Source organism: Melanaphis sacchari, unplaced genomic scaffold (genome assembly GCF_002803265.2).
Source record: "Melanaphis sacchari strain LSU unplaced genomic scaffold, SCAv2.0 Contig85_pilon_pilon, whole genome shotgun sequence".
Lineage (NCBI taxonomy): Eukaryota > Metazoa > Arthropoda > Insecta > Hemiptera > Aphididae > Melanaphis > Melanaphis sacchari.
Genome location: NW_020271605.1, coordinates 1,725,058 through 1,739,790, shown reverse-complemented (window position 1 = coordinate 1,739,790; position 14,733 = coordinate 1,725,058). Strand labels below are relative to the sequence as shown.

The window sequence follows — 14,733 nt, the reverse complement described above, 5'->3', positions numbered from 1 at the left end:
ATGTTGAATACTTGAATTTTATCTATGAAAATATCTATTTAGCAACGTTATATCATTTTAAATCATGGTGATTTAGTGACGATGACGACCGATGTCCGATACAGTACCTACCTCGTGTCCTCGTATAGTGTCGGTAATATAGATTATATTATAATCTGTGGTAATACACTCGAGTTCTCAATTTAGTAAGTTAAATAAAATTCTTGTAGGTTATTCGATAGTCCAAAAGTAGTACGTTATAACTATAACTGATAATATTTCATTTTAAATTTATAAATTTTTAATATCTACTATATTTTTGTACGGTTAAGTAGTTGAAGTTGACGCTTATAAGTTAAATTATAAAACTCGAAACCGTTATTATTACGAATTTGTATAATTATTAATACCTACGCCGATTTTATAGAAATATTCTAAGGATAACCTAAACGTTTTTAATCCAGTCGACGCCTGGCCCTGGCAGACGGTACTTATAACTATTGTCTATTCTAATAATAAATAATAATAATTAATTATATAGCTTCGAGATGGATAAACAATACTTAAAAACACATTAATGCAATACATTAATTGGCTATTGTTTAAACATCACGGTATAATATTGATTATAGATTCAGTGTATTATACGTAGAAATATCTCACGTAAAATAGTTCAATTGGTTCAAATGGTTTATGTGTGGCGGACAATGGATACGACATTTCGAGGACGCGGTAATGGTTACAAGTCGATCGCAATGATTGCTGTGATAGCTGGTGTTTACGTTTCGATTGTGTCTGTCTTGCGTTTCGGCCATTTCTTAGCCGGTTTCAACACTTCACCGTCGTCCAATAATGATTTATTACCTACCGTCTCTCGTAAGTCGCGTGAATCCAAAAAAATAAGGATGAGATTTAATATAGAAACTTAAGTGTCAATTATTAATGGTAATAGATGTATAATTACTATAATTTTAAATTTAATAGTTGGAAAATAATATTCAAACTGGGTATTTATAATCTATATCAGGGGTGGCTAACATGAATAGGTCGTCGGCCATATAGACAAATACAATTATACCAAGAAATAAAATGTTTATAGATACATTTTATATAAATAGATAATTGTTTATAATCAAACACCTAATCTAATACTTTAATTTTATTAAAAAGACGCGAGCCGCATCTGACAATGACGAAAGCTAATGTGGCTCGCGAGCCGCAAGTTGGCTACTTATGATCTATACCAGCGGTCGCCAACCTTTTGGACTTCACAAACTACTTAATCCATAACTCTAAATTTTACGGACCACTTATATTCTTTAACAAATAAGTCTTGAACATCAAATTTAAAAAAATTGAATTAACGCATATCTTATAAAATATCAATAAAGAGTTTTTTTTTGTTTACAACAAAATTATTTAAGTTAGTTTTACTGTTTTTGATAACAAAAAATAAAAAATTAAATAAAAGTTAAAATGAAGAATGGATTTGAATTATTAGTGTTCTTAGTTCGTATTACGATAGCAAATTAGGTCTATTTATTTTATATGTGATAATAATGACATTATTATTACTCGTTTATTTTTATTTGTCATAAACTGAACTTACATATAATTACATTATATAATACTTTTGTATATTACGATTAAAAACACAACATTACAAATAATGTTCTAATTTTTCTGTGAATTACCAAATTTTTATCGTGGACCACCGGTTAGTGACCGCTGATCTATATCATGGTGCGAATTTAAAGCACTGCGAACTACGGTCTATGGACTATGGAGGGTGGCAAAATTATATTGAATGTTTATTTTGTTTTTATGTAAAATTTATTACATCATTTCAACATATTAAACAGTGTATTTAGATTTTGTATTCGTTTATTTTTAGTAAAGTAATATTAATTTTGTTTTCCCAGGAACTCGTCAATGACGACAATGGTTATGCTTTATTCTAGCTTATCTAATAGTTTATAGATAATAGATATAATACATTTTACGTTATATAAACATTCGCTTTATAAAAATCGTAATCGGTATGGATTCATCAGTGTTCACGTATACTCAATATTGTAATATTATAACGTTCATGTTTTGACAATTCGATTCTAAGGTTTATCCGTTTATATAATTGAATTAGTTGGTAGTTATCACTTATCAGTCCGCCAATATGTATGTGTAAATTATTAATTCTTAAAGTTTTTCTTGCATACATTTTTTACTTTATGAAAATGAGTAGTAAGTGAATTTCTTATGCCATAAGAGCGGCAAATTTTTAAATTCCATTGAATTCAATTTTAAAATATTAGGCGCTCCTTATATTTCAACGAATTTCGCTAATAATTGCCCTTATTTTTTTTTATCTTAGTCATTTCTGATTAACTCATTATTAACTTTTTGATATTTAAAAGGTAACTTAAAACTTTTAATTACATTATCTGAAGTACAATAATATTTCTCTTTAAACATTTTATGTAAGCATCTATTTTTTATCTTGATAAATTTTCAAAGTTAAGATGAAATGTGCAATTTTTAATTCAAAATGTGTGCATGATATATAATATAGTATCTTAGATATTTTACAGAAAAAAAAATGTTCATATTAAGATTTATAATGATTTCCAGTAATTTTATCAGTAATTAAATGTAGAAATGTCAATAATATTAAAGTTAGGTACTGTATTAAACAATCATTTACCTATAAGTACGTAAATAGTTAATACTCATGCATACGTTTTTAGTGGATATTTGTTAGTAATAAATGTTTAAACGTGATTTAATTTAAATGCTTAAAAGATTACTAGATATTTATTTATTACCAGCAGTACACTTGTACACTCACTCACTGATGCAGGAGAGTTTTAGATAACCTATTGAATAATGCACCCACCGTCATTACACAATACTCATTACCTTTTAAAGTTACCCACCACGATGGTACTTGGTTTAAGTAGGCGTGCATGTAGATAAATATATTTTTCAATTGAACTATTGTCTATTTTTAAAAGTAATATTACCAAAAAATGTTTTTATTATTACTAATCGTTTTATTATAATTCTATGGAAATGGAAAATTAAAATAATTAGGAAATGAATTTCATCGATTGATCAAATTAAAAAAATTACAAGTTATTCTTTTAATATTTCATATTACAATATAATTTATAATTACGATTTAGTAATCATAAATTCATATTCTGTTAATATGTAATTCGGTTATTAATAATGTAATAAATAATTTTAGTTAAAAGTTAAAATAAAATCTAATATATTTTATTTCCAACTTACCCGTGTCTCATATTATAGTGATATTTGTAATATTATAATATTCTAATACTATAACAAATAATAAATATTATGTAATTAATAAATCAATTGTTAAACTATGTGCCTATTTATAGTATATCGTACACTGAATATTTATAACTGTAAAAGAATATAATTACGATAATGTGTTGAAAAAATTCTTGAGGAAGTTGTAAATTCCACCGGTACGTATTTTCGAACGGATGAGGTTCATCAAGATTTTGTTTTTGAACCAAAATATGTCGATAATTTTATTTATTTAATCTTTATTTTTTTCAATTAACTACTAACTAGTGATCACTATTAATTATTATGTTTATTTTTTAAATTTGTGCATAAAAAGATATTAGTATCTAAGTATAATTTGTATAAATAATAAATCTGTACATAAATTATGTAAGTTCTTATTACCTATATAATATTCATTTTATTTCCAGTAAAAAAAAAAAAAAAAAAACAGTAGAATTTACATAATTTAGTTTAGCATCAATTCAATTGATTATAACATCAAAGTAATGTGTGCCCATGTCAAATAGCTACTTATAAATTATAAAATATTCGGTGTAAATGGTTTTGTAATTGATAAATAAGTTTTTATAGTAAATAGTAAATATCAATTAAAGTTAGGTACCTGGTAGATTATAAACTTAAAAAAAAAACAATGTTATTGAGATTTTATAATAATTTTTTGTCCTGGTATCTTTTATGTATTATAAATTGGTAGTATATATACGATTTTTTTGTAGCCTCTTGACAGTCTTGACGCAGTGGAATCAGATAGGTAGTGGAACTGTATCAGTGTACGACCTCCGTAATTCTTTAGACGTTTATTTTTATAAACCTTTATTAACAGGAAAAATAAAATTTTTAATGTAAACATATATTTAATTGATTTATAAAATATAGAACTGTTTTAATTATAGTTTTAAATAAATTAAAGCTATGTAAAGTAATGCAGAAATTAATATAATTGATACATATTACATTTTATAATACAGAAACAGAATAATTGTATATAACCATTAAAATGTCTTATATAATATTAAATAAACAAACACAAGTTGTTATCTCTGTTACAAGTTATTGGAATTGACTCTGTAGTTTTTAATTAGTAGACCATATTTCTGTATGATAAGTATAATTCATATTTAATAAAATCATAATTTATACATGGGCGGAAATTCGCTGAAGTAATTACTAATTAAAATTATATTATTATAAGTTATAATTTGTAACCCAACAAGACATAATATTATCATGTACCGCTGTGAAAACGTATCTTATATTTGTATATACATAGTTACCTATCTACCCGATGATTCATGAGAAACACTTCACGGAGTTGGAAGTTATGAAATGAAAAGCATAGTAAAAGTATACTGTTCCTACAAAACACAGCAATAAATTTTTGTTGATAGGTGCTTTCGTTTTTTCTGTAAAACTTTATTTTACCGTATGTGTAAGTGTAATATTAGGTTACGCATATATACATGCACGACTTTTTGAATTGTAGATACATAGTCTTGAAGAATAGGAATTGAATTTATTTGATTTTTTTGTTTGGAATTGTATAATAAATAATATTTAATATTGATAATAAACCAAAAATTGTTTAGAAAAAAATTATTATTATTATTTTTTTAATAAAACGAGATAATAATTTATGTATTGTCAAGTTGTTATAGCTATAATAATTATAAATAGTTAAAATATTAGTTCTTTTATCTTAACTCTTTAAACATAAATAGGCTTGTATATACGATTGTAAATCATCAAATAGTTACTTATTTTAGTTTATGGAATATAGTTTAAAATTAAAGTATAAAGCTTTGTGTCGTGTTGAAATATTGCATGTATACACTTCTAAACTAATTTTATGCGCATATGTGATCTACTTAATGTTTATTTAATACGTGTAACTTGTAATAAATAATAAAACTTTTATGATATCTATAATAGTTTAAATAGTGTTTTAATATTTTTACATTTATCTGTTTAATTTTTTAGATTCCGAGTGGAACAAATAACAATGAATGTTGTATTTGTATTATAATGATGTGTGTTTTTTGTATAAGTGTTTGAAAATATTTTTTAAAGTAGAAAAAGACTAATAATCTTCAACTTTGAGTGAGGATTTTTGTAAAAGTAGAAATGTCACTGTACTTTATAAGGTTATATGGTAGATAAACAGGACTATTCAAAAAATACAATTTTTTGGAAAAATTTATACAAAAACCAATTATCGCGTGGACTCGACATTTTAATTAAATATTTAAATTAACATTTATTGGACTTGATACAATTTGAAAATATTTTGAGTCTTTTTGAGCTATTTATAAATATTTGAAATGTTAGGCTGTTTAAATTATTATTTTACTTATGTTTATGTATGGTACAATTTTTATTTGCGCGTAAAAAGCTTGAAATATAAAGTTTCCTTACAAGGTTCCTCACAAGATTTTCTTAAAAATTTAAGCAGTTTAGTGGTTTAAAGCCACATTAATTTTTTACTAGAGTTTGATATTCAAACGTCGATAAAATTCGTCAAAATCATGAATTATTTTTCGTAGATTTAACAGCTAACATAGTGTATACATTATCTCTTTTAAAAAAACGTCTTTGCTCAGAATTGTTTTATATAATGATTTATCATTGAAATTAAATTTAATACATCTATTAAAGTGGTTTATTATATGACTAAGTACACATAATACACTTTTTTTTATAGTAGAGGAACTATTCCAGTTCTTTTTAAAATTAAATATTTCACAATTATTCTAATCACGCATTCAGTTTCAATATTAAGAGGACGTGATACCTGCAGTTATCTTCGTCTTACAAATGCGTAACAGCAAATTTTACGTTCAGCAGATCACACTTTGCTCTGTTAGTTTAAAAATTAGAGTGAATTGACCTCTTATAAAATTTAAAAATAAAAATATTATTTAGACGACCTCATGGACTTTCGAATAATATATATTTTAATTTTGATGCGAGTTATAAATATTTTAAAATTGTAAATTTTTATATATCTTAAAATACTTATAACTCGCTTCAAAATTAAAATATAGTCAAAAGTCCACGAGGTCGTCTAAATAATATTTTTATTTTTAAATTTTATAAGAGGTCAATTTTCTCTAATTTTTAAACTAACGGAACAAAACGTGATCTGCTGAGCGTAAGATTTTCCATGTTATGCACTTGTAAGACAGAGACAACACATGCGGGTATCACGTCCTCTTAATTACTGTTATGTGTATTTTTTGTTTTTAATTTCGTTTATTTGTTAATGGTGTATGTTTATAATAATATAACATATTATTTATATATGTTAAAAAAAAATTTTTTTTTAGGTATTCATTTTAGGATAGTTACGAACTGGACACTTGCATCTTGTTATTTATATTTACCCTCGATAATTGAGATTGGCATTGAAAGAATTGGCAACTTATGTGGATTACCCGATTGTTATTTCAAATTTACTAGAATTGTATTGCTTTCATCTATTTTAAACGTAATATCTAATGAATAATAAACTATAAACATTTTTTTTTATTGTTACCCAGTAATATTGAGTTAATTATAATCATTTATTTTTAAGGGTGTTATTGAATTTTGGCAGGAAGTTCCTGAGATATGTTTATGGAATCTGAACAAAAATTATGCTGAAAATATACACTTTTATTTGCATTGTTCTATGTGGATTATATCATTTATGATTATGTTAGCAATTGATGTTACTGAGATAACAGGACTCAAACCGGTAAAGTTAATTATTTGATTTACAGTTAAATTAAAGTATACTTGTAAATTGATTTAATTTAATCATTTGAAAACTATTTGACATTTATGTTTTTTTAATGATTTTAATTTTCTTCAAAAATTACGTTATTTAATTTATTACTTTTTTGTTCTTGTTGTCATATCTTCTCAGGTTGTACTAGTACATATTTGTACATTCTTATACTCACTTGTCACTATCTTCATAAAGTTTAAAACAACCTTTCAATTTTAAAATATTTCTATTAATACATTTTATAGGTAAAAAAACTACGCTAGTATTTTAATTGCTTAAAAAAAGATTATATAAAATTTTGTGAGTTATAAAAAAAAATTTTCATAGTAATTATTTTTATTTAAAAAAATATGTTTTACATGGTTTTGACGTTTGAAGTAGGTACTTATATTTATATAACTTTTATTATTATTTTCGGGTTATTTTTATAATATAAATTTTTAAGGGTATTAAAATTTGTGAAGACCTATATTTTGAATTACATTATCTGAAATAAAATAATTTTATAGGTACATTTTTTGTTGTATAAATATTAAGTATTGTGGGAATATAATTTTATTTATTTTGAAGTTCTAGTAAAAAATCTACCGATTTAAATTAAATTAATTTCGTTTTTTTTTTAGAATATTATTTTTTTTATGATAAGTATTGTGCAATTTTTTAAACAATTACAGAAAAATCTGATTTTTGATAAATATAATTATAATTTAACTTTTTAATTTAATTTGAGTGTTTTTATTATTTGTACAAAGTTTTAATTTAAATTAATATGATACTATTTAAGCACATTTTACATAACTATTAAGCTCTTGTATAGTGTAATTATAACTGCATTTTTAAAACGTTCACGTATTCTAATGTTTTATGTATAGGTCTTCGAATAAATTATAATTATAGAAGTTTTAGAGATAGCATTAATTAATATAATTGTAGGTAATATAAACTTTTTGTTGTTCTTATGAACGTAACTTAAGACAGTAAAAATAATTATTAACAATATGCAAGAAATACACATTTTTAATTTGATTTCGTTAATAAAAAAAAAAAAAAAAAAAAAAAACAAGAAATATTCAGATTAGAAAAGTATATTCATCTAAATTTGTGATTTATTTACTATTTAATTTATGTTTTTAAATTTGGATAGTATATTTTAAATTACGAATGTCTAACTATAACATATTTTACATCTTTACTCATTTAAATTACATTTTTTGTGACAATTTATGTTATTTAACTTCAATGATTTTTTTTTTAAAAGTTATATAAACCAAATATTCATAAATTAAATGTTGGTTTTATAATTATTTTTATATCTCGTGTAAGATACTCACTGTAAAAGATAGCATTGCTGTAAATGAAAAATAATGATCAGAATATTGTTATACTTACTGATTCGCTTAGGGTTCTTTGTCGATGTGTTCTACTGGTCTGTCGGTATTATATAGTATAATAGCATGAGCGTCCCCAGACATTTTCTAGAGGGGGGGGGAAATTAATTTTAAAAAATAAATGATGATTTTTTTTGTGCATTTTATTTATAGTATATTATTATGTTTCCGTCGTTATTACATTAAATTTTTAAACTGAGTTCCGAAATTTAAAATTCAAAGGGGGGGGGGGGTAAGTGCCTTGTCTTACTCCTCCCACTGGACGTCTATGTATAAAATGTAGTTATAAATAATTATATCTCATTTAACTAATTTTCTTTAAATTATTTTAAACATTTAAGGTATGCACACTACACAAGTACCTACCTATAATCTTATTACGTTCATAAAATATTTTAAAATATTGGTATGAAATATTTCATAAGTTTACATATATGGTTATTAATTACTATTCATATCCTAAAATTTCATGATTTTCTGAATTGAGAATAATACAGTTCTCATAATAATAGTACCTAATAATACCTTATATTTTAAAAATATAATACGAGTCTTACACTTTAATGGTAACTAGTTAATTTAAAAATAAATCAAATAGATAATTTAAAGAATTTGTATTATGTTTATTATAATATAGTTACAATTTTTCTATTATTAAAGTATTTTAACTTAAAAAAAGTTAAAAAAAAGTGTTGAAACTTTTTTAATTAGGCTAAAATTATTAAAAAAAATTAATATTTACTTAATAGAAAGAATATAAGTACCGAGTTTGAAAAATATAATTTAAAATGCTTTAGATCATATATATAATATACACTCGTAATTATAACTTTTTTTCTTTAGTGGTATTTTACTGTTGATTATCCATAGGTATATTTAAACAAATTTTGCGGTCAAAAAAAATATTAGTTTATTTTAAATTGAATATAATGTTTGTATTGATTATCTTCATAAGTAAATTTAAATAAAATTTACAGTAAAATATTTGCCATGGAATTTTGAGTTAATAGTCTTATAATTGTTACATTTTCCACAGATTTTTTATTATCATTTAATGAATGAAAATGTTTGCTCATTGAAATCTCAGCAATTTCATCGATTTTTATCAAATATGGGATTTCCAGGATCCTCATGTCTTTTAATTATTTTATGGTCTCAAAAATTAATGAGGTACGTTAAATTGTGTAGCTACGAGATATATCATGTAATATTATTGGATCACATAACATTTGTTTTAAGCTTAATATTTTGTTACAGCTTTGATAGGTTGTTATTGGCTGTAATTTGGACTTTAGGAATATTATCTTGTAATCAGTCAGATGATAAAGATATTAAATACGTTGCCAGACAAATCGAGAAAAAAAAGGCATGGATGTATTATTCAGAGAAAATATCGGTTTCACCGTTGAAATAAAACGTTTTATTAATTAGCAAATATTTGAAATTCTATATATGTATATAAAATATATTATTGTTTTCAGTATATTGATTTTTATTCGTGAAATATATTATAACTTGTAAACTTATAGAAACACAGTTGCAGATTTCTCTGTTTAAAATGTTTTATGTTATAGTTGAATTAATATTATTGTTAGTAGAAAATATAGTAATTTAATTTGTTTTAAAACAGTTTATTATGTAATATAATCTGTGCAACCAAAAATTTATTTTGTTAGAATTTATAAATAAAAAACATTTATATGTTTTTGATTAAATAACTATTTCTAATATTGTTTCTTTCTAATAATTGAAAACCTAACAAGTAATAACATTTTATTACTCTTCTACAAGTTTTACCATGGAAAACTATTCATTCTGTTCCCAGTCCCCATTTGCTGGTTCTGAAGTACGAAAAATAGTGGATATCAAAAGATGACGTTTTTCAGAAATACTGTGATTGCAGGGAGGGGGTTACGTAATCGTGTTGTTTATATCTATTTGGCGATATCTTATAGTTACTGTTTGTGCCGCGGTGACGATTATAATATATTTTGTTAGTTAGTGTCAAAATACTATTTATGCAGTGTGGAGGTACACTTTGACTAGCGCGGTGGTTAGGTTGGGTGTAGTGTTCTCATCCGTCGGTGATGATACCTTTGCTTACTATTTCGGTATTTGACATTTTTATTATATTATATTAGGCTAACATTAACTTTTAAACTCACTTTCCCACGACTAAGTTTATGTAACGTTAATCGACCTGCAAGTGTTAAAATATCAATCGGTTCGCATTCTGCTTGTTATAATGCATATTATGTAAAGCTTATTAAATTATCCTGCAGTTGTCTATACATTGTAAGTATATCAGATATGGTTCGAAAGAGCTGTGTGGTTTAGTTGGTTTACTGAGACGGAGTGATTCTTATAGGTTTTTTTTATTTTTTTACTTTACGCGTCATTAGAAATATATTACCATAGAACATTATATGATAACACTTCAAAAATTATTCTATCATCTATCTCCTACAGTTATTATTCTGAATACATATTCATGTGACATGTGTTTTTACATTTATTAGAGAATTTGAATAAACATTTCTCTTAACATTTTAGAGGCACTCTGGTGTTTGATATACTTTATTATAATAATGTAGTTGCGCGCATATGAAAACTACCTGTTGATTACCATGATATTTACAAATATAAACCGTTGTAGAAATTAAATATGTCTATTTAAAAATATTTTTTTTTTGTTTGTGCTTGAAAAATCATTTGAACGTACATTGTTCGTATACCTGTAATAAACAGATACTGGATAAGTTGGAATCACAGGTAAATTTATTATTCTACTATGTATATATTATAGCACACAGATATAATTGGTATAAATATATTATATTAGATGTACATAATATACACAGTTTTGGGTGAGCGTTATTTGAAATTGAAGTGTTTAATGGAAATTTGGTAACCCTCGTAATTACAATTAAAGTAATTAAGCGCCTCTACCTATTTTATATATATATATTAATGCTTGCACGACTTTGAAATTAACAGATATCACCACGCGAAAAGGGATAATAGCTTGTTTTAACGGACCACTACTGGCTATTAAAGAGTTCGTTGAGCCATCAGCCGCATAATATAGTTTTGATTTTATTTTGTGTGCTTATTCGATTTCATTAGATCTAACAGTAACCAACGATGATTGCTGGAGTTTTCAATTTAGACTTTCAATTTGATGGGGAGTTAATATGATAACCGGAAATGAATGTGAATATTTTATAACAGCGTTTTAAGACTAGCAGTACAAATTTTAATGAGTTTATAGTTTTTATTTAATTTATAAAAGCTCATATTTTTCTTACTTTGTTTTTCGACTCTTAACTGTCATTTGTCATCAAACTATATATACGTAGTGATCAATTTTTTACTTTTTCATTAGAAACTTCTGTCAATAATTTTGCAAAACTCAGTTATAAAGAGTATAAAAAAAGAATTACAGGCACATATACTATACATATAACTATGATATATATTTATTATCAATTTTTAAATTAAAATATTGATAAGAAAAAAAATGTGCTTGGATATTAGTTAAAATACATTTGTCAGTTCTTTTTGTTACACTATAACTATATCCATAACTCAAAAATATTTAAGCCGAATTAATTTTTATTTTCCTTGAAATTCGAGTGATCGAAACTCTACTATATAACTGTATGAAAATAATAATTTGTATTTGTCAATAAAAAATAATTATTCAATATAATATGTACATTAAAAAATAAAAACACTTAAATTTATTCTGTTGAATTTTCTATACTTACACTATAGTTCTTGCATCAATCTTTTCTTTTTAAAACATATGTGATATTTGTGTGATTTTTATATTTCCCTTTTTCATTGATGTGTGACGTGTTAGTTACAATATAACAAAGTTTTGTTCACATAAAGTTATTTTTGTTCGATTTATTTATTTATGAATCACTGCCGCTAAAATTAAAATTAAAAAACATTATGTCATAAATTCATAAATAATATATATATATATATCTATTGTTTTGGTGTTTAAATAAATTATATTTAATATATTTATTATTTAGTAATTGTATGATAATAATTTTGATCAATTTTGACGTAAAGTTTTTTTATTTTATTTATATTTTACATTTACGTTTGTTTTGTATCAAACATCGTACAATATAAGTAAACCCTAATTTACATTGGCGTGTGCACAGACCTTGCTAGTAAGGGTGGGCAGAATTTAAGGTTTCACTATTCCTGTCAATTATTATTTTATTTTTATATAGATAATTTCAAGCTGTAAGATTACCTAATAAACTTATACATCAAAATTAAAAAAAAAAATTAAGGTCGCAGGAGTGACAGCTGCCCATTGTGTTCTCCTGTGTGCACGTTGATAATAATTCATTAGATAGTCGGTAAAATTTAGGATTTTGTGTTTCCTTACACCGTTTTAAGGGGTTCACATAAAAATCGGCATTGAAAAAAAAGTCATTTACAATTAAGTCGTTCTTAACCATAATTTTTGACACAAATATTTTTTTAAATAATTTGTTATTCATCAATTTTTAATAATGTATTTTGTTAATACTATAAACTTAATAATTGGTCTTTATCTTTCATTTGCAAATTGTTTTCTTTTAAAGATTGGTTTTTGTTAAAACTATTAGCGAATAGTATTTTTATCTTATTAAGTCAAATTGTTACACCAACGTGTATACGAGCATTTATTATATTAACAAAAATAGTTTTTGTTTTATGGAAAAAGTATTTTAAAATATTGTATATTGTGTGAAGACAATTATTGACTGGCTGTTGTGTTAAACATTAATTGTCACTAATATGATAATTAGATTAATACGTTGAATAAGCTAGTTCATTACATTGTTCAATTTTATTTATGGATATTACGAGTTTCTTATTCATTGATAATTAGTACTTATTTATAAAAATGAAAATCTGGGTGATAAAATTAATAACTGTTGTACGTTATAAGAAAATGTCATTAAAAAAAAAAAACAATTGAGTTTATGTCAACAATGATCAATATTGGTTATTACGAAAAAAATAGTGGTAATTATTTTAAGTTACTTGTCATTTACATTTTACCTGATGATCGTTATATACACATGTTTACTTAATTGTTTGTTTTATATGTCCAGATTGTTATAAAAATATCGAGTTAAGTATTTGACAAATATTAATTTGAAATTTTAATTATAAAACGATTTAAGCCTTAAGTAAAAAATTAATTTAAGATAATAATTTTATTTTTATTATCAATAAAATATAATTTTGATAAATTATTTCACATTCATTCTGTAATACTAAATTGTATGATAATTTCAATATATAATTTTTTTATTTTTTTTACGCAGATTTTGTATTTTAAATGTGCTTTATGTGTAAATCTACAAAATAATTTTGAGATTACTAATTTTGTACAAGGTGAATTATGGAGAGAAAATATTAAGTTATATTCGGGAAAACTATACCTTAAAAACTTTACAGATGTTTTTGAAATAAACAATCCTCTTGGGTCCAATTCTTTAAAACATATCTGTAACTTGTATGTTGTATTGTTGTATTCTCATATTTATCAGTGAAAGAATCCAGGCAAGAAAATATTTTTTATGCTGCAATAATCAAGACTAGAGATTTAAAAGATTTTTGCGATGAAAAATGTTTTAAATGTCTTAAAGAAGAGTTGAAATATCTAGAATTAAATGACATAGCTATTGACCGTGGTAATAATGAATTTTATTGTTAATCTTCTAACAATGATTAAAAATCTTATTTCTTCATATAATGCAATCTGGAAATTTCTTCTTAACTTAGTAAAAATGATAGATGTATTACTTTGTTTTAAAAATTGACAGTGTAACATAAACATTTTATAGAGTGTAAAATAAAAGATCATAATTTAAAATATTTATATTTATTTAATGACACACTTAAATCAAAATTTTATAATTTGAAATATTACCCTCAAAGACAGCCGAGACGTAGAAAATAGTTGTGTTTTAAGTTTGAGCAGAAACCAACAGCTTAAAATTTATTTATATTGAGTAATCATATTATGAAAAAGCATATTTCTTACATTAGTTAAAAGATATGAGGCAAAATTTGCATTTCAGCTCTTAAAAGTAAAAAAAATTGATTGATAGGTACTTTTAATTTTAATAAAAAGCATCTAGTCAAGAGTAAATTTTAAAATCTTATTAATAAATTACAAAAGGTTCTTGACAATTTTATCATTGTAAGAAATTAAATATTAAAATGTCTGTACAAAAT

At 24.0% G+C, this 14,733-nt stretch overlaps 1 protein-coding gene across 4 annotated transcripts; it reads left to right on the top strand.

Moving 5' to 3' along the window:
• On the top strand, positions 1-10,009 carry LOC112602289 (nurim). 4 transcript variants are annotated; one of them, XM_025350288.1, is made up of 6 exons: positions 1-466; positions 612-855; positions 6,642-6,778; positions 6,911-7,051; positions 9,509-9,642; positions 9,730-10,009. In XM_025350288.1, the coding sequence occupies exons 2-6, from the start codon at positions 666-668 to the stop codon at positions 9,884-9,886; spliced, it is 759 nt and encodes a 252-aa protein (XP_025206073.1). In that variant the 5' UTR covers positions 1-466; positions 612-665; the 3' UTR covers positions 9,887-10,009. The 4 variants fall into 4 exon arrangements, with proteins under 4 accessions (XP_025206073.1, XP_025206071.1, XP_025206072.1 ...); XM_025350286.1 differs by having other exon boundaries at positions 2-185; positions 6,642-6,802; positions 6,890-7,051; XM_025350287.1 differs by having other exon boundaries at positions 2-466; positions 6,642-6,802.
• Positions 10,010-14,733: the final 4,724 nt, after the last annotated feature.

Coding starts and splice junctions, on each gene's coding strand:
- LOC112602289 (XM_025350286.1), top strand. CDS start 666: ATGGTTTATGTGTGGCGGACAATGGATACGACATTTCGAGGACGCGGT. Junction 6,803..6,889: donor TGCTTTCATCTATTTTAAAC/GTAATATCTAAT, acceptor TTTATTTTTAAG/GGTGTTATTGAATTTTGGCA. Junction 7,052..9,508: donor AGATAACAGGACTCAAACCG/GTAAAGTTAATT, acceptor CATTTTCCACAG/ATTTTTTATTATCATTTAAT.